The 20,855-nt window shown below is 41.3% G+C and overlaps 2 protein-coding genes across 3 annotated transcripts in view; one reads left to right on the top strand and one right to left on the bottom strand.

The window, feature by feature from the left end:
* The first annotated feature begins 4,015 nt into the window (after positions 1-4,015).
* Positions 4,016-7,369, top strand: b3gnt7l (UDP-GlcNAc:betaGal beta-1,3-N-acetylglucosaminyltransferase 7, like). The gene is made up of 2 exons (XM_035381266.1): positions 4,016-5,985; positions 6,037-7,369. The coding sequence occupies exon 1, from the start codon at positions 4,653-4,655 to the stop codon at positions 5,892-5,894; it is 1,242 nt and encodes a 413-aa protein (XP_035237157.1). The 5' UTR covers positions 4,016-4,652; the 3' UTR covers positions 5,895-5,985; positions 6,037-7,369.
* A 444-nt stretch (positions 7,370-7,813) lies between these two features.
* cep104 (centrosomal protein 104) overlaps positions 7,814-20,855 on the bottom strand; it is a 33,608-nt gene continuing 20,566 nt past the window's right edge. For both annotated transcript variants that reach the window (XM_035381237.1, XM_035381238.1), the window contains exons 15-22: positions 20,546-20,641; positions 20,202-20,262; positions 19,961-20,039; positions 17,532-17,640; positions 16,329-16,467; positions 15,218-15,285; positions 12,272-12,359; positions 7,814-11,566 (exon numbers count right to left, since the gene is read on the bottom strand). In XM_035381237.1, coding sequence (XP_035237128.1) covers positions 11,430-11,566; positions 12,272-12,359; positions 15,218-15,285; positions 16,329-16,467; positions 17,532-17,640; positions 19,961-20,039; positions 20,202-20,262; positions 20,546-20,641 — 777 coding nt within the window. In that variant the 3' untranslated portion in view covers positions 7,814-11,429. The remainder of the gene's footprint in view (positions 11,567-12,271; positions 12,360-15,217; positions 15,286-16,328; positions 16,468-17,531; positions 17,641-19,960; positions 20,040-20,201; positions 20,263-20,545; positions 20,642-20,855) is intronic.

Here is a 20,855-nt window from a genome sequence, read left to right on the forward strand (position 1 = left end):
GCCAGATAGCAGCCGTAACCAACTGTCTGGCTTAAACCCTTACTACTTAACATAACAAAATAGAGAATTGCCATTTTGGCATGTTCGTGCTTGAAGGTATTAATGTTTGATAAATATATTTCTGGAAGTTGCATTGACTTTTTTGTTATGCACCCATATTGTAAAATAAATATGCATCTGAAAAAAGCACCAGCAGGAAAATATATTTTTACACTTTGATGAACTGAATATATATTGTTTATTATTGGGGTAGTTTGCATGATTTTATTATCAAATTGGTTTATTTAAATAATATAACTTTTAGTTAATACAAAAGGTTGGAAGCTGTGAGAAAATGGACCTTTAGCCGAATTTTTAATGGATTTGTTAATAAAGGATTTATGCTGTATCATGTCGTCTTGAGTTATGCTATGATCTCTCAGAGGAATTAGGCCTAATATTTAACTTGCAAAAACAAATAAACAATTAATAAAACACTTAAACCTACCATGTAAATACTGTTCAGTTTCAGAACAATCCAAAACAAGTTACTGTTTTCCATGGTAATTGTTAGCTAATTCCAAGAGCAGATTTTGGAGGGATAAAAGGTCTTTTTTATAGCAATACAATTTCTTGAAGATAGGGGTGCAGAACCCTGGTCCTGGAGGGTCAGTCTGCGTGCTCGTTTTTGTTCTGACAGTTATCATAGTTTTATTTTTATTATTTGACAGCTCTATAAACTACACTGGTTCACTCCTGCACTTGAGCACAGCAAAATATTTAGGAAACACATGCAGTCTGCGGGAGCAAGAGCTGCCCATTGAGACAGACTCTTAGCTATCTTTCTCTCAACACATCGACATCCTCTACAAGAAGGCCCAGTAGTGCCTGCACCTGTTAAGGAAGCTGAAAAGTTGTGATGTCCATAGCAACATTTTAACAACTGTTTACAAATCCCTCATTGAAATCCATACTCACCTTCAATATAACATCCATGTTCAGTTCCTCACTGTCAAAATCAAAACAAAACTTCTAGGGATCATTAACCAAGCAAGAATTAAAAAAAAAAAAACAGCCCCCTGACAGAATTTCAGGACGTTCTCTACACACAGTCAGTTTAAAGAAAGGCCAATCTCACAACACAAGGCCCCACATGCCCCCTTAATTACTTCCAGCTCCTCCATTGGGATGGTGCTATGCTGTACTACTTGCAGTCAAATGTATTTACAAAAAAAGGCATTAATATCCTCAGCACTAAATATTAATAGGTGATAACAGCCACCAATTGACCATGACCTTAAACACTTTTCTGAATTTTTCTATTATTATGGTTGTCTAATGCGTGTTTTTATGTCACGTGCGAGCATATATCAAATACAATCCTTTATCCATGCTCCTGATACTAAGTTTTGCCGATTCTGATTCTGAAACGGATAGTTCCTTGTTGCGCACATGGACACGGTCAAACGGGACACTGGTTTAAGATCTGTCGTAAAACCTGGCAACCCTGCATAAAACGCGTTTCCAAATTCCCACCTACTTGTGGCTCAATCATCGAGAAATACAAGAACGTGGGTCACAAGTTCACTATTGAAACTTCAAACTGGAAATTTAATGTGAGCTACTAAATAGCTAGCTGAATACGCTAAAATATTTTTATGGGATCATGCAACAATAGAAAACAAGTTACAAGCAACGTTCTCATCGCGTCAAAATCATAGACTGCATAAAATACAGTGAGACACGGTTCCTGCTTATGCCTTTAAGTTTAGGATAAATCGGGGCGTGGCAAGACTGGGCTATGTAGCTAGTACGTTTATGCTGCTTTAATACACGGCAACGAAAGCTACTATTAAGGTGACTTATAGCAGGATTACGGACGACCCACCCTGGCACAAGTGTTCTAGCTAGTCATCTAAACATGTGGAAACGAGTTGAGGAAAGGACATTTTAGAAAACAAACCGCGAGAAAAGAGGTGGACATCATACGCAAGGGAATTGACTGTGTGAAAAGCCGTTTCACCACTGGATACCATATTCATTGTATTTTAAAGAATTATGCTATTCTTCCCCATTTGAGCTCCTCGATTGAACACCTTTGTGTTCTATCATACAAAATGCATTATTATTATTATTATTATTATATTTTTATTTTTTTACAGTATCGCCAGGCAGACGTGTTTAGATTCAATGCTTTTTCTCTATTCTATCTGTAAATCTCTTTAAAACTAACTTGTAGACTGCCATGCAAAAGATAAAGTTAATCGGCTGAACTGTATTCCCAGACCACATTTTAACGTGAAATAATATGACATCTCTTAAAACTGATAAAATAATAATTTGTTAGGAATTTAGTAAATACAGTTTAAATGATAGCGGAACTCCAATAAACAACATTGTAAATTGACAAACCATGGTTTGCAGACGCGTCATGCCCATTCAAGCTGGGGGGGGCACGTGCCCCACCAGATTTTTGATATCTGGATCTTTAATATTTTTATTTCATTACTATTATTTTTTATAATATGTAGTTATGATCAATTTATATTATGAGTCAAATGTATTCTTCTAATTATGTCATAGATCATACCTCAAAAAGTGACACACCCCCTTTCCCTATAGTATTGGTTTCTTCCAAAAGTTGCGGGATGAAATCGGTTCGCAACAGCAGGCACGCACTGAAGTGGTTAGTAGAGCATCAATCCCTTTTTCAAACGTGTGAAAATGAAATTTACAATGCAATTACTTATACACACTTAATTGCATTTGAGAAATATAGGCATAGTTTGCTTTGCAAGAGAGTTGGCTAGTACCAGCCAGAGCCGTTGAAAGAGTTCTGGTACCAGCTAAAATTAGTAGCCATCCCTCAATCCGGTTGTTTAGCCTTCTGGCTCGCTAGCTAGTCGTGACTTGTGATAGCATAGCATCCTATTTAATATTGGTAAAGGAGAACTGTGTGAATCTTATGGCAGTGAGCTGATAGTTTTTACCACCACGGTGAAGGTCCAAGGTGAAGTACGTCCACTTGAACCCTTAACCCTTTAAAACCGAATTGCTTCAGAAAATATACAGCTGTATAAATTGTTGCATGTAAAATGTAAGCAGCGTAAGTCAATCTGAATAAGAGCATCTGCTAAATGCTTACATGTGCACTGTGTACATAAATAATCCAATTTCCTTAGTGGCTGTCAGACTGCAAACCTATTTCACTGTCCAGCCAGCAGGGGTCGATATTGTCAGAGAAGCAAGGTAAACAGTTTGCCTGGTTTACCTATCCCCAATTTTCAAAAATAAATGAAGTTCTCTACTTCCGCAATTGGCATATCAAATGCTATTTTTGTGGAGGACAGTGTTCGGGATCAATAAACTTGAGTGGATGGGTTTTCTGCCTACCAAGAGCACCTGTAAACCCATGGTTTATAAGGTTTAAACTATGTTTATTAAAAACCGATTTCAGGAAATTTCAACTGTATGTGTAACAGTTCAGAATAAATATAAATTATAGTTTCAGGAACTTGAAAATAAAAACCCATTTACATTTACAGTTTAATCTACTTTTAATGATACTGCAAATTACTGCGACCGAAACAACAATGATATAAATGAATATATTGCCTTTCTTGGGATTTTCAGTTGGGATTATAAAATGAGAGGTTCAGTTGATGGACACAGTAAAATATTCAGTCAGATGGTCCCAATTGGTATCAAATGCAGTTTTGTTAAGAGATGAATTAACACTGAACATTCTAGTGTGTAATTATATTATCTGTATTCTGTAATATATGTTTTACCATACATTAAAATGATAATGTCCTTCCAAACAATTTAAAGGGTAACAAATAGTCTTGAATGGTAAATAGGGTGTTCTCGTGTCTTGAATAAATGGTCTTTATTCATGAACATTTCTGCGTTCCGTTTATATTAAACGTTGAAATGAAAAAAACAAGGTCGAGCGTCGGGACTAAGTGCGAATTTCTAGGCTAGGCTTATTTCGTCCACCGGTTGTAAAACCCGAAATTTGGCGTCTACACATAGCCATACCCAAACCTTTTGTGACCTGCTTAAATTAATTACAAGATCGCTATTGTGTATCTACTTTAAAGCCTTTGGGACACATCGGTTGAGCTAACACATTGCCATCTGTGTGAAATGAGAAACCTGCCTGTCACAGTTAGGTGTTGTGGGGTGGAGGGGGGGGCTAAGATCAAGGCAAAAGAGGAGAGCGAGAGAAGCAATTAGCAGACGCGGCTGCTCTCCTGTTGGACGGCTGAACAAAGAGGGGGATGAAAGGGGAAAGGAATAGTTGAAACTCACCGTGAAAGGGAGGCTATAAACGCCCCGCAAACAAGAAGGGAAAATCAAGTATGAGACGAGACGTGACCCATTCCAGAGTGACATTCGGAAAACGGTCCTTCCCTCTCTGCGGATTCTGTGAGCAGCATACTCCTACGGCATGCCGGACAATATGCCCACTTTTTCACATCACAAGATGTCGCTAAGTTACACTGGGCGATACTTCCCTCGGGCGCAGTAGGATGCAATGATGGACTTCTTGTGCGGGGAGAAGAGGTGAAACAAGGCGAATGTATAACAGTAACATAATGAAAAAGTAGAATATATCAGAATAGGGGGGGTTTTAGCCACGATTGTTCGTGCTTTAGATAGCTTAGGCTATGGAGTATTTTTTCAGACGAAAGAGGGTACTGAAAATTCTCATCAGCGTGTCTTTAGCTTTTGCCACTTTGTTGATGATTCAGAAATTCAAGTTTGTGGAAGATAACGTTAAGGATCATCTGGCGGTTAAAAGCAGAGTAGCTGTCGGCTGGTTCGAGGGTGAAAGCGACTTTTACAAAAGCGGTTCCATCATTAAGGGCGGTCTGGGAAACAATTCGCACCCTGGACTTGTAGAAAAGTTGGACGATGTGTTCGTTTCTAATACGACCCGGGTGTTTTGGGATGTAGATGTGATTGACTGCAAGGAAAATTTGTCTGTGAAGAAAAAGGATTGGTTTCGACGACTTGATCCAAGATTCCATCAATTCGTGCTTCACAGACACTGCAGATATTTCCCGATGCTGATAAATCATCCGGAGAAGTGCCGAGAGGAAAATGTGAATTTACTGATTGTGGTGAAATCTGTAATCGAACAACACGACAGACGCGAGGCTGTGCGCAAGACGTGGGGTAAGGAGCAGGTAATCAATGGCCTCAAGATAAAGACACTGTTTCTTATAGGTAGCCCCTCCATAGGCAAAGATGCCAAAAATCTTCAAAAACTCATCCAGTTCGAGGACAGGATATACGGAGACATTTTACAGTGGGATTTCATGGACACTTTTTTTAACCTCACTCTAAAAGAGGTGAATTTCTTGAAATGGTTTAACACTTATTGTCCCCAAGTGAAGTTTATATTCAAAGGGGATGACGATGTGTTTGTGAACACGAACAACCTAGTGGAACTTATTGGTTTTAAAACAGAAGAACAAAAAGTACACAATTTATTTGTTGGGGACACCATTTCCAAAGCCATCCCCATTAGGAACCGGCAGAGTAAGTATTACATTCCCAGAGAATTATTCGACAAACCTTACCCACCTTATGTTGGTGGTGGAGGATTTTTAATGTCATCGGATTTAGCTCGAAGATTATTTTTAGTTTCCGAAGACTTTGAGCTTTACCCAATTGACGACGTGTTTCTGGGTATGTGTCTTCAGAGATTACGGGTTACCCCAGAGCTTCATCCTGGATTCAGGACTTTCGGCATACTGAAGCGCAAAGTCAGTCCTATGAACAGTGACCCCTGTTTTTTCCGAAGCTTAATTGTAATCCATAAACTGAACCCACAAGAGTTACTCAGGATGTGGGATATAGTGTATGATAAAAACCTAATTTGCGCCAAAAGGGTTGTACTCTGACTGATTTTTAAAGCGGCTTTCTGTGACATTTTAATTTTGTGTATTGTTGTTTTGGGCATAGCCAACATGTCCTGGTGTCAGAGATTCGTAAATAACAAATCAATCAATTGATTGATTGATTGATTGATTGATTGATTGATAAATAACACACCTTCCCCAGATCCCTTGTGGCTCAGACAGACATCTGTGACCTGTAACCACTGTTTTCTATATCAGTAAAATGATGGAGCCTGAACTATTTAATCACAGACTGGACTGTATACTGTAGCCAGTGTAGCAGTGTAGCTTTTTAAGAGGCAGTGGAAAGCCAGCATTTTGTGTGGCACACTGGATGTTTTCAAGTGATTAGGACTTGCACCCCCCTTATGGCCGTGTTTGGAGGCACAAGTCCACTCACCAGTCCACTGGAAGCACAGTACAGCTCTGTGACTGAATTCAAAAGTAAACAAACTGCTCTCCTGAAACCAATGCACTGTCTGTTCACTGGTTATGAATGGGCAGGGGTGGAAAAAATATGTTTAAAAAAAGGTTTTTGATATGAATTATGTATATTGTTATTGTTTATTTTCAGTTCTGAATTGATTGTAACCAAAACTGTTTACCCTTGACAAAGACCAAGAGTTGATCTTAAAATGATGTTATCCACATAATGGCAAAACCATGTAAAACTGACACAGAATAATGCATTGCAGAGTAATAACTGAGCCCATTGAAAATTTCATTTAAAAGGTTTAATAAAATGTGTTCAAATGTTAAGGAAAAATGAACTATATGAAACCTTGTCAGTTTCTACATTTTTATCTTCCCTACCCATAATATTTAATGTGAGTATTGAGAAATTTTGATCCCATAAATTTAACTGAGGATCGTTAAGTATTCATTGGCTGTGGGAGTTCTGGGGACGAAATAATCTTTTTTTTTTTCCAAGTTGACTTGGAAGATAAACACTAGTGGGAACTAAATCAAGCTATATGTTCTTCAATGACAACTTTTTGCTGAGTGAAATATTGTATAGCATAGATGGTTTAATATATTTTCTGGAATGTAAATAGCAAATTTCTGTAGACAAACCAACTGAAAATATTTATCAACCCGAGAAAGGCAATATAAATTGGCCCATTAATGATCAGCACAAGGAAACAGTTGTGCCATTGTACTCTTAATCAACAAAGTATTCCTCCCCACAAAGTTTATGAGTGTACTTCCTGTTTTCATGATAACAAAGAAATGTTTGCATTCACATGTAACTGCGCTCAAAAATGAATGTGTATTTATTTGGTTAGTCTGTGATAGGGATGCAAAGAGGTGGACGAATGCAGCTGAGGATAGGTAAAGTAAGAAATTAGGTGCTATTTTCAGTGCCAGTGTTTCTAGAACAACAAACTAATAATATCCAAATAGTTTCCATTATTTTCAAGTTTGGCTGTGTGGCTGTCTGTTTCAAAGATCAATAAAATAACCTTTTGATATTCAAATATTTTCCATATTATTTTTACATTGCATTACATATAAAACTGTCAGCATAACAAAACTCCTGTTGTAGACCATTGTGAAAATGAAAGACCTCCAATTCATATGATTGCAGACATACTGTTTTGACAAGTCTGCCACTGGACAATAAGAATTGCACATGGCAATACATTGCAACACAACAATCAACACTTGAATCGGTTTGAAAAAAAACCCTTGACAGATGAAATGCAGTTTAGACACAAGATGATGTGAATGATTTTACTAACAGTAACAGTAGATTTACCCTAAGTTTACCCTATGGACTATACTGACCACTGAGAGTTCAGTCCAACACTGGAGTCCATCAGTGATTAAGTCATTGATTTTTGCCATGGGGTGCATATTTTCAAAGCACACTGTATCTACATAGGTATACTACTGATCAAAACAGACCACAAACACTGACATGCACAAGAAAGTCATTTTATTCAGTTTTTGTAATCAAAACATAGATTGCTGTGTATACAATGACGTTATATAAAGGAGTTACAGAAGATGTCCACGTTCTGTCTCACCATCGCTTACTTTTGAAAAATATTTATCAAAGAACATTTGAATATCATTACTTTGGACATGATTAATTGAGAGAAATAACATCTATGTTAAAAATATACAAGTACTTCTTTTATTCACTAAAATGCTACAACAAAGTATACCAGGTCCTTTCATATTCATACATTAAACAAGTGCAGATATCATTTGTACTCTGTATTGTTGCTAATTTTTCATGGTTTTGTTATGGCATTAAAGCTATGATAAGTTTTTCTACCTGGAGTGCGAAACAGTTTATAACTGAACCAAAATCAGTTAGTATTCATAGCATAAACAATGATAAACTACTGTAGACAAATATCCCTCGAGTGAAATCTTTGAAAAAGTGTGATTTAATACGTTGCACCAGATATGAACCCACTCTTGAATCTGTACAATGTCATTTCAGTTTTGTAATCACAGAAGCCTTGTGGCAGTTTCAGCAATGCCCGTACATCGGATTCTAAAATAGATGTATTGAACCGTTCATCTATTATTTATGATATTAAAGCAAGCACTTTGATAAGTTTGCATTTAATACTACACCGCATGCAAAAGTGTATGTATGTGATCTGTTGTTACTCAAATAACAATTTATCTGAAATATAAGCAAAATACATGGATGGGTTTTTAGATCAAGCTGTTACCTGAATGGCAGCAAATCTGTATGCAGCCTTATAGCAGAACAAACTGACTACAAAAAAGTGACTTGTGCGTTCTTACTGATATGTGCATGTTGAACGTTCTCTCAGTGACACCAAACAGCCTGAAGGAGCAATCTAACATAATGATTTCAATGGAAATCTTCTGCTTCAATTTAGGAAAAACATGGACCTTTCTCTCTCTCTCTCTCTCCCTCTCTCCCACAACTCTCTCCCATTCTCTCTCTCTCTCTCTCTGTCTCTGCCTCCGACTCCATCTCACCTTCATCTTCACATTCCTCTCTCACACTCCATCTTGTCCATCTTACTCCTTTTCTACCCCCATTTCTCTCTCCTCTCTCTCCCCTAATAGAAAGAGCTATGGACAGATTTGGATGAAACCTAGTAAAAATGATGGTCCTAGGGAATATAAATATTTCAGGACTGTACAGCTTCTCCACCAGTGACACAGGTCTCAAGCCATAGCTCCCCAGTGACAGGTTATTCACGGCTGGAAAGCTTTTTTAGACATATAAACAAAGGTACACTGTGCTGCCCTGAAACTGTAGTCATAAATAATTTCAGTAAAGATGAGATATTCTTGAAATTAAATACTTTATTATATTTTCATAACAAGCTGATTTATTAAATAATTTGATATCATTGAATCATTTTAACTTGCTGTGCCTTTACAGAATGTGTTAATTATACTCAGTTGTATATCCATGTCAAACCAGGACTGCAACGCAATCTATTTCTTGCTAGAGCTGTAAATTGACTTGTGAGCACCGAGGCAGACACATGGGTTGCACCATTTCTTTAGTTTAAGACTTACAGTAGTCCAGATATACGGTACTAAAGGGTTATCAGATAACAATCGGAATGATTTATTTTCATTGACACGCTTGATAAACCGATAATAGATATGATTTCAAACTCATTCCACAGGAAATTGGGGTGGAAAACGTAAAAAAAAGATGAGAAAGCTATGGACTCTGCCGACTGTCACTCTAGTTTGAGGTTTATTTCAATGAACCATTCTGTTACATTTTTATTGGTTATAGTTTAAATTCCTTTTTTGTAATAGTATACCATATAAATATGTATTTAAGCAACTTTCGACAAACCTGTCTGAGGAAAACACAGAAGAGCAAACGAGCAACTGATCACTGCTGGGTTATACACCACACAATAAATAAAGTAAAGTTAAATAATAATTTGTTTTCTTTATGTTCTCAGTTTCTCTTCTGGAGGAATATATAGGGCTACATGTTTTTGAAAATGAATATTAACCTTGTGTGATGGGACAAACTTTCCAAAATAGATATATAAAGCTTGAAGCCAAGTACATCCAGAAATGTAGCACTCTGTGTAACGATGCATGCACAGAAATTGTGAATACATGAAAAGTAGGTTGCAGCTTTGTGAGCAGTGTTGCATCATGGGTAAATAAGCAAAGATATACATGTCAAAATAAGGATTTGTTTAAGATTATGGCAAAACCTCTCCCCGATTTACATCATGTCTGTAAACAAAACATCTTAATACTGCTAGAGGTTTTTGACATTCATTCATTGGGAGGTTTTCAACTGGGGTTCAATAATGTGTGAGAGAAAACAAATTTGTTTTAGTGCACTGACTCTGCACTGAACAGGCTACTCTGTTCTCCTTCCCTGAATTACCTGTTTCATCATTATGTTAGTTAAGCACAGTACATCATACCGACGAATAATAAAATACTCTTCCTCACAGGACACATTTCAGCCAGTCTTCTAAGTCTTCTAAGTCTAAGTCTAAGTCTTCTTTCTTAAGTCCAATGAAATTTCAGAAACTCCTCTTTCCTTCATCAGAGTAAGCGAATTTGGCCGTTTCGGACAAGATCCCAGTGCAAAGTTATTTGGATTGCTAAAAGGGGAAAAGGATACGCTCTCAAAGCAACCCCTCCAATAAAAAGTGACTACACCGAATGTCCAAAAGGTATGCTGTTCCTTATCTACTCTCTCGTAAGCATCCGTACTGAAGTGCTTCATTTTTTAATAACAGAGAGAATGAGACACATTCATACAAAGTTAGTACAAATATAAATGTACATATTGATTTATACCATTTCATTATCCATATAATGTAAATTATTAGTGATGTAAACTGCAGGGATCCAGTGCTTGTGAAGACGCAGTAGCCTGTTAGGGGTCTCTTTGCTTGTATTTCCAACAGCTTAGTATCTACCCTCAACCTTTCATCTTGTCTGTGCCTTTTTCAATATAGTCAGCCCCAGCTAGCGAATTAAACACATACAATTTCTCATTCTGTATAATCAGATTTGCAGCAATGCACAATGTTTTCCTATGGTAGCTGTGGAATCCATTCATCAGTTATTAATCTGGAGGAATGAGCTGAGCTGACGTTCAAATGATTTTTCTCAGCTGTGAAACTCCCTCACCGATTTTCAGTCTGTATACCCATTAAACAGTAAAATATACAGTTATAAAACAACGTTACAGTTGAGATTTTCACTGATTATCCTGACATATAAAAAAGTATAAATATTCAATATGCAGTGAAATGAAAGGAGTTACCAGAACTGAGGAGACTACAGTGCTGCTAGCTACAATGTAAACACACAGTGTAAACACAAGTGCCCAGTAAAGCGTTCCTAAAGCCGTGTTCAGTCCCTTTACCCAGCTGTGTTGGCAGACCGGTGCTCTAAAAAGACCCCAGGAGATATTCACGAGAGGTCACACGCGGGGCTGGTGTTTTGGTCACCAGATCTCTGCGCACTTCGAGGCCCGCAGTGTCCCCGGGTACGAACACAAGGGCCCAGAGTGAGGGCAGGGGCGCTGGTCCCGCTGGCTCACCGTCTGGCGGGGTTGGGGCGGTTCGCCCTGCCGCCTCCGGCCTTGGGGGCGGGAATCCGGCTGGCGCTGGGCCCAGGCCGGCCTCTCGCCCCCACGGGCATCAGCTTTGTAGCGCCTGTAGTGCCAATCTTTCCTGATCAAAGGGAAAAAGGGTGTGTGTGGGGGGGGGGTGGGGGGTTAACCCCCAACGCGGCAGTGAGGTCCACTACGCATCATGCTGAGGACCGAGTGTTTGCGCATGAGGGCCAATAGGCATCACACGTCCCACTGTCTTCCACCCCCATGTTACGCACTCAGAGCCTTTATTGTCAGGGTAAATAGCTCAAAACCCACTACGTCAAAGGCTGGGGATGACAATAGCCCGGTAAACAGCGGTTTTAATCCTTTAGAAGTGCTCGATTCTTGTGTTAATGAAGACCTCTTCAGACTCTAAAAGCTATAGCATGTTCAATAGCATTGTTCCTTCAGCTCATTGATGACCGTTAAAAAAAAAAAAAAAGACATAAGTATATTTACAAATGTTATACAATCAAATATGTTGATTAGCCATGTGCACTGAAATGAAAATGATCCACTTCTACAAATCCCTGGGGGTGATTATTGGATAGCAAACAAAAGCTCAGAAAGTCCAGATGTAACAGTAAACACACCCCAGCAGGCCCGGACAGAGAGAGGGAGGGACAGAGAGAGGGAGAGAGAGAAAGAGAGAAAGGAAGAAGGAGAGGGAGAGAGAGAGAGTAGGCTAAAGCCTGCTTTCAGCAAACACACTGCGAGCCTTGGGCTGGCTGCAGCCCCGGGCCCCTGTCCTGCCCGCAGCCAGTGGGGATGAATGGCGTACCTTGTGACTGCAGCGCTCGCTGGAGGGCCGCCGTCCTCCGCGCGTTCTGTTTACAGCCCTCCCTCCCCATGAGGTGAGATTTCCAGGCCTGCGGACAAAGCACGAGTCAGGTCGCCGGGGTTTTCTCTCTCTCACTCTCTCTCTCTCTGTTTCTCTCCCTCCCCCAGCAGCTCTCCAGTGACTCTATTTTCAGGAGCTGAGAGACCACACTGCTACTGATATTGGGCCAAGTTTCTTTTTTTTTTTTTTTATTTTTATTAACTCACAACATTGGGTATTCTGTCTGTAAAAAGAACGGTCGTTCTGGAATTCGCTTAATTTCACCAGCATGTAAGGGGTTAAAAGTGCAATAAAAATGAAAGGGGATGAAGAAGAGAGGCCGCTGAATTATGAAAGTTCAGAATCTCTACGTCAGACGCCGCGCTCCGGTGATGTAATTCGACTCCGCAACGTGTCTGGCAAACCAAAGTTCAACCAGCGACTCTTTTGCCTCTGCAGTTTTCATGATCTTGGGGCATGTCCACAGGGAGAGTTGAGGACAGAAAAACAAATTCTTATGGTAGAGTAATAATCACTACTTCAGGAAGCAGAAGTCACATTAAACTGGACAACCACAGAAAATGATTTATTTACAGCCCTTGTGGAAATCACCCATTGATGTGATGTGGAAGGTTTGTAATCGCTCGCTTCACCTCCTGGCTATTAGTCAGGTTGGAGAGGAACAAACCTGCAAGGAACTCAGTTTGATCAGTTGAGCTACTTCTTTAAATTCTAACCTGGTCCAACGATAGGAACTGAGACTGAAAAAGGCTTAAAAATAGCATTCAAGTAAAATGGATTTATTCAGTCAGGTCATGTCAATGTTATCCTTTACTACCCCCATTTGGGTTAATTCATCTGATTACACAGAACAACTATTCAAGATAGAAAATGGTCATCATTCAGTAAATATGGTAAGACTTTAAAACCTAGCGCCCACTGAAGCCTGGATTGCCACATTCATGATCAGGTTAAAACCCGACAAGTTTAAGTTTTTATGTCTCTTTTGTGCCCAGTCATTGCAGGAGTATTTCATTACTGAACTCCAGGTAGTGGAATGCAGTCAGAAAAACAGGTAGGAGTATCGCGTACAGGAAGTGGACCTCAGCTGTAAGCTGACCTGCGTGATTGATCAGCGCAAGAAAAAAAAAGTTCCGCAGACGATGAGGCTGAAATGTAATACTTTCCTGTGAATGCCCTGGCACACAGAACGTTATTTAGACCTCTGCCACCCAAAAGAAATCAATGCCAAAGAAGATTAAGTATGACTTTGCAGTCTATTGAGTCTATTACTTAGACAGCCATGGTGCCATGATTATATAATAAGACCCTGCCTGTTTCGGGGACGTGTGTGTACAACGTGTACAATGAGAATGTATTCAGTGAAATTTTTATTTGTATAGTGCTTTTTACAGAAACACTGTCACAAAGATGCTTAACAGAAAAACAGGAAATACCAGAGCCTAAACGCCCTCAAAAATCCAGCAAGTGAGGTAAATGAAAACTCCCCACAGGGAGGAACCCCGATATAGAAGGGGAGCCCATCCACCAATGGCCAGCCTGGAGTCAATAGTTAAAGATAAGCTAACTGTTGAATCCTTCAATATTTGTGCCTTTTGTGTCTGCCTTTTTAAAACCAAAACAATCTTTTATATAGTCTACTTTTTAAAAATCTCATCATGGCCCAAAATAGTTATGAGTAATATTCAAAAGTAAAGTTCCCCAAATACTTTTTTTTCTCCCAAATAAATTTCCATGCAATTAAGGAGGACAGAGCAGTGTTGGATGACACAGGCTGAGAGCAGAAACTCAGCAAACAGCTCCCTCATCCCTCTGTCTTCATCCCAAAACAGCCCCAGTGGCCCTCCCATTTTCCTAAACTGTGCTTCTGTTGGTTCTGGGAAATCAGGGGTAGGGGTGTGTGTGTGTGTGTGTGTGTGTGTGGGGGGGGGGGGCGCAGGGTCAGGCGGCTGCGTGGGGGGATAAAGGCGGCTCTGTGAGAAGGCGGAATACTGTGCCCCAGGTGTGTGCGTCCCCCCCCCCTCCCCCCACCGCCCCTAATTATGCAGGGGGGGGGGAGATGGCGGACCCCCGCTCCAACACACTGCCCTCTTTAATAAGTACCTTACAGAAAGCTGCTTCCCAGCCACTGATCCCCATGCAGTCTGCACCCTTTCTACAGACTGACTGACTGACTGACTGATTGCTGTTCTGCCTCCTTGTTTTATCTCATTCCATTCCATTCCATTCCATTCCATTCCATTACATTACAGGCATTTAGCAAATGCTCTTATCCAGAGTGACTTACACAACTTTTACATAGCGTTTTACATAGTTGTATCCATTTATACAGCTGGATATATACTGAAGAAATTCCGGTTAAGTACCTTTCTCAAGGGTACAATGGCAGTGTCCTAGCCGGGAATCGAACCTGCAACCTTTCGGTTACAAGCCCAGTTCCTTACCCACTGTGCTACGCTCCGCTACGCATGCTACGCATTCCAGAGTTACTGATGCTGGGTTACGTGTGTCTGACTAATACTGACCCAAAGCTTTCTTCTCTAAATTTCTGGAAAAAAAAACAACTGGAAAAATGTTTAATACTCACTATTTAAAAGCAAATAATAAACATAAGGATAAAACGAAATTCTTGTCAGATACCAAAACGAACTGTCGAAAATCGCTGGGAGAGATTTGTAAAGGGCACTCGTTCATGAAGGTTCTTACCCAAGACCGAAACTGCCCCCAAACAGAAACATATTTGTGACTAGAGCAACTGAATATCAGACAGGCCTGAAGATCAGCTTTCCTGTCTTGAAATAAATTAATGTAAAAGTAAAGGCAGCAATATCCAATGTCTGTCTGCAGACCCTTTTTGTTTTTTTACAGAATGCAACCAAATCTCACCTCCTCTCCAGGCATGAAATTGTCATGGCACAATGGACAGTGGTTTGATACTCTGTCCGTTGCAGGAGCTTCAAACATGAAGAAAAGAGAAAAACACGTGAGAGAACACAAAACTATTGCCTCTCCGTAAAAACCCGAAGAGGACTGGCTTTGTTTGACTGACATTAGCCAGGTTCTGCATCATAAAGAACTTTCCCCGAGAATGTCACCTAGCAGTGGTGGAGATGGCCACTGTCGTAACACAGGAAGATAAAATTTGCATAGACGAGACTGCAAAATGACATCATCTAGGAAAAAAAATAATACAACTTACTCTAATGAGAGCTAGAATGCTGGTGGGTAAACATTCTGCATTTTCATGTACGAAGGCCAAACATCAAACAGTAGTTTAAAATGTTTACCCTGCTGGAGATACATTACCTTGCAGGGTGGTAGCTTATTAACATCAAAGGCCATAACCAGAAAAGATCTGAGACTTTACAGCACAGCTAAATGTTATATCAACATTTTTATATATTAAAATAGAAGAAGTTTGGAATAAGAAATTCACAAAATCTAAAAACAAAGAAGTTAGACAAAATCTAAAAAGCAAAGTTGTGTTTTTTTTTGTGAAATACTTGTTGAATATAAAAATACTGGAAAAGTCCCAGTCCTGATGACAGTGGCTAATGTAACTGATATAAGGGTCTATTGGGTCCTACCAAAGTCAGCAGTTGAGTCTGCCCTAGAAACATAAACCAAGCTGTGAACTGTGCTATAGTGCATTTAGTGCTTTACTGCATTCAGGCCCCAAAGCATGACTGCATCACACTACATTAATCTTGCATTAATAATTCATTTGTCAGTCAAGCCAATTTGCCATCTCTCTGTACCCGTTTCAGATTTCATTCATTCTTATCTGAAGCTTTTTTAATTGAGATTAATGAACGTAAAGTAAACATTATACAGTGTGCCCATTGCGCTGCAGTTAAGACGAAAGTAGAAGCATCCAAATGTTCTGAGACCTGGCCCAGGCCAGATGTGGGTGGGTGATTAAGCCCCAGGGGGGTGGGGCCGGGGGGGGCTGCGTGATGGGCGGGGCCGAGGGCCCGTGGCGCTACAGCACACTCACGGTTGCAGGCTTGACTCCGGGCGTGCTCCACCAGCTGGTCTCTGGGCACAGCCTCGGCGCACTGGGGGCACTTGGCGAACGCTCCTTTACTCTCGCACTCCTCCAGCAAGTGCTCGTTCAAGCTGGAGATCTCCACAACCTGCGGGGGCATGCAGAGCTTGTCTCACCCTCACCCCTCACCCTCACCCGATCCCGCCTTTTAAAGACACACTTCTTACACTGGCCTAACCCCGCCTTTTAAAGACACACCTCTTACACTGGCCTAATCCCGCCTTTTAAAGACACACCTCTTACACTGGCATAATCCCGCCTTTTAAAGACACACCTCTTACACTGGCCTAATCCCGCCTTTTAAAGACACACCTCTTACACTGGCCTAATCCCGCCTTTTAAAGACACACCTCTTACACTGGCCTAACCCCGCCTTTTAAAGACACACCTCTTACACTGGCCTAACCCCGCCTTTTAAAGACACACCTCTTACACTGGCCTAATCCCGCCTTTTAAAGACACACCTCTTACACTGGCATAATCCCGCCTTTTAAAGACACACCTCTTACACTGGCCTAATCCCGCCTTTTAAAGACACACCTCTTACACTGGCCTAATCCCGCCTTTTAAAGACACACCTCTTACACTGGCCTAATCCCGCCTTTTAAAGACACACCTCTTACACTGGCCTAATCCCGCCTTTTAAAGACACACCTCTTACACTGGCCTAATCCCGCCTTTTAAAGACACACCTCATACACTGGCCTAATCCCGCCTTTTAAAGACACCTCTTACACTGGCCTAATCCCGCCTTTTAAAGACACCTCTTACACTGGCCTAATCCCGCCTTTTAAAGACACACCTCTTACACTGGCCTAATCCCGCTTTTTAAAGACACCTCATACACTGGCCTAATCCCGCCTTTTAAAGACACCTCTTACACCGTTACCCAGGTCAGCTCTGTTCGAAGGCAGGCTGACCCAGGGGGCGGGACAAGGGCAGGATGGGCGGGGCAAGGATAGGAGCCGGTGGGACCGGGGCAGGGCAGGGCCAGTGTAGGGCAGGGCGGGGCTAGGGCCAGGGTAGAGCAGGGCGGGACCAGGTTAGGACAGGGCGGGACCAGGGTAGGGCAAGGCGGGGCCAGGGTAGGACAGGGCGGGGCAAGAGCAGGGCAGGGCTGGGCCGGATTGGGGCAGACATTCTGTGAAGTACCTGTCTGCAAAGGTCACACCGCCGCAGCATGGGACAATGTTTCCAGTAGTGCAGGTCCAGCCCCTCCTCCGTGAACGACTCGTCCGTCTCTCCACAGAAGATGCACAGACTGAAACAGACCAGACGGCCAGACGTATCACACATCTAAGTACTGCATAAATCAAATAAATCTTAACTCACTGAGACCCATGACTGCTCCTTTTATAATCTCCTACACACATGTATGCATTTTTTTCAGCCATATCATGGACTACTCACGCAGAATAAACATAGAATGTTATGGCACAGCCAGAAGGATCATCACAATTTTTTTTATCAATTCAAAGTTAAATACTTTGAGTAATTAAGTACAGATTACTAACAAAATAATACACTACATTTCCAAAAGTATGTGGACACCTGAACATCAGACCCATATGAAATTGGTATACATCTCATTTTAAAACCATGGGCATTAATATGGAGTTGGACCACCCTTTGCTGCTGTAACAGCCTCCAGTCTTCCCAGTAAATTTTTGAACATGGCCACAAAGATTTGCTTCCATTTGGCCACAAGAGCATTAGTGCGGTTTGGCACAGATGTTGGGAGTAAGGCCTAGCTCGCAGTCGGCATTCCAATTCATCCCAAAGGTGTTTGATGGGGTTGAGGTCAGGGCTCTGTGCAGGCCAGTCAACTTCTTCCCCTCCAAACTCAGCAAACCATTTATTTATGGATCTTACTTTGTGCACGGGGGCAATGTCATTCTGAAACAGGAAACGGCTTTCCCCAAACTGGTGCCACAGCGTTGGAAGTGTAAAATTCTCTAGACTGTCATTGCACACTGTAGAATTAGGATTTCTCTTCTGTGGAACTAAGGGGCCTAGCCCAAACCATGAAAAACAGCCCCAGACAATTATTCCTCCTCCACCAAACTTAACAGCTGGCACTATTCGGGCCAGTACATTTGGCAGTATGCATTCTGCCAAACCCAAATTCGTCCGTCAGGCTGCCAGATAGTGAAGTGTGATTCATCACACCACAGAATGCGTTTCCATTGCTCCAGTCCAATGGCAGTGTGCTTTACACCACTCCGGCCAACGCTTGGTATTGCACATGGTGATCTCAGGCTTGTGTACGGCTGCTTGGCCATGGAAACCCATTTCATGAAGCTCCTGATGAATAGTTCTTGTGCTGACCATTGTTTCCAGAGGTAATTTGGAACTCTGTAGAGAGTGCTGCACCCGGTACAGATGATTTTATACGCTACACAGTTCAGCACTCAACGGTCCCGTTCCGTAAGTTAGTGCGGCCTACCTCTTCCTAGCTGAACTGTTGTTGCTCCTATACATTTCCACTTCACAATAACAGCACTAACGGTTGACTGGTGCAGCTCTAGCAGGGCAGAAAGTAGACAAACTGTCTTGTTGGGAAGGTGGCATCCTATGACAGTGCCATGTTGAAAGCCACTGAGCTCTTCAGTATGACTGTCGATGTTTGTCAAAGGAGACTGCATGGCTGTATGCTTGATTTTATGGGTTAAGGGGATATGATACTGTAATACATTTTTTAAAAATCTGTTGATGTACATTCCATCCAAGGCTAAACCAATAAGATGCAGCCAGGGTTAAATCAACAAGGTAGACTGCCACAAAACTGGAAATGTGTGTTTTGATTGAAGGGGGTGGTCATATGATTACACAAGTATGCCCAAGAGTACAAGGCTGGTTCTAAGCTGATGTGCTGAGATTGAAGAGCTCAATGTGAATAAAGAGGCTAAATCAATCCAAAAATACCATTCAAGAACCATTTCAAGTCTTCAACCAATCTTCATCAGTAAATACAGTGCCATGGAAAAAGTAATTGCCCCCTTCCTGATTTCCTCTATTATTGCATATTTGTCACACTGAATGGTTTCAGATCTTTAGACAAAACTTAATATTAGACAAAGGGAAACTGAGCAAACACAAAATACATTTTCAAAATAATTATTGAATTTATTTCATGAAAAATGTTATCAAACACCCATACTTTCTTGGCACTGCAACTGGATATTTCTATTTTCTAGAAATCAAATGGAGACTTTAAAACATATTATTTAACAGGATGTGAAGGATTTTCTCACTTCCTCTTAAATCCCTGGTGTCAGACACCAACTGCCACAGACAGCCACAAATTAACTGCCTGTTCAGTGGAAACAAAGTCATGTGGCACTTTTACATCAAATATTCTAAAAATAATGGACTGAATTGCAGTTGTGAAAGCAAAGGGGACATTTCATCTGCTTCTCTGCTGAATTGGGTTTTACATGCAGCTTCAATAAAGATGAGCTCAGTGTATTTTGCCTTCTAAAATGGAAGCCAAATCAACAGCCAGCACTGCTTGTTGAAAAACAAAATGGACTCCTGTGGCTGATGATAAGAAACCTGCTGAGGTTACGATAGAGACTTACCGGTCTAAATAATTAGCCACTGGTGATTGGTCCACATCTTGCACCACTGTGGCTTTACTGGGGGGTATCTTTTTTATACCTTGAAAAGAATAATGGCAGAACAGCAAGGCCTTTACAGTTAACACAAACTAAATTCAGCAGTGAGTAACAGAACGGAGGAGTTTCTTCCCTGTGAATGGCATTACAAGTGAATGTGTGTGTGTGTGTGTGTGCCAAGGAGGGTGTGTTTCCTAATACAGACCTGCCTTCACTGGTCTTGAAGACTGCCTTCCTTTGCTATTCTCTTTCCCCTTCTCCTTCTCCTTGTCAAAGCAATTTGACAAAGCAAAACAATGAATCAGCAGCATTGAGAAAGTACAACCTAACCATTAAACAGTAAAGAAAAACACAATCCAAATACCTGTACAGTATGTTCAAGTTATAGTCATTTGTTTTTTTTTCCTCCTTCATACATAGTTGTTACACTACGTTGTCATAGCAACAACAATGGAGACAGTGCGAGCGGCAGCCTACTGAATGAAACAGGAAGTGAGGAGATGGGTTCGTTAATAATGCAGAGGTGGCGGCGGCGGCGCTTCGACCTACGCTGATCTCCTTCAGGGCGGCCAGTTGCTCCTGCAGAGTCCGGATCTCCTCTTTCTTCTCCTTGTGCACCACCCGCGTGACGCTCCTCTTCAGCGCCTGAGAAGAAAAGCGAGGGACACGGGAGGCCATCTTGTCTGGAGGCCTCAGCGGCGTCGGAGAGCTCGGCCCCGCGCCGCGCATCGTCCCGCTCGGGCCACCGGCTGACACACCCGGCGGAGAGCAGCGCTGCCAGCCTCTCAGAAATCAGACGTTACTTCATTTCCTCAGCGATGGAACGGAGGCTGTGCACTGTAATCACCACTGATCTCTG

Source organism: Anguilla anguilla, chromosome 11 (genome assembly GCF_013347855.1).
Source record: "Anguilla anguilla isolate fAngAng1 chromosome 11, fAngAng1.pri, whole genome shotgun sequence".
Taxonomy (NCBI): domain Eukaryota; kingdom Metazoa; phylum Chordata; class Actinopteri; order Anguilliformes; family Anguillidae; genus Anguilla; species Anguilla anguilla.

Bases quoted from the DNA above. Each gene is read 5' to 3' on its own strand.
- b3gnt7l (XM_035381266.1), top strand. From the start codon at position 4,653: ATGGAGTATTTTTTCAGACGAAAGAGGGTACTGAAAATTCTCATCAGC.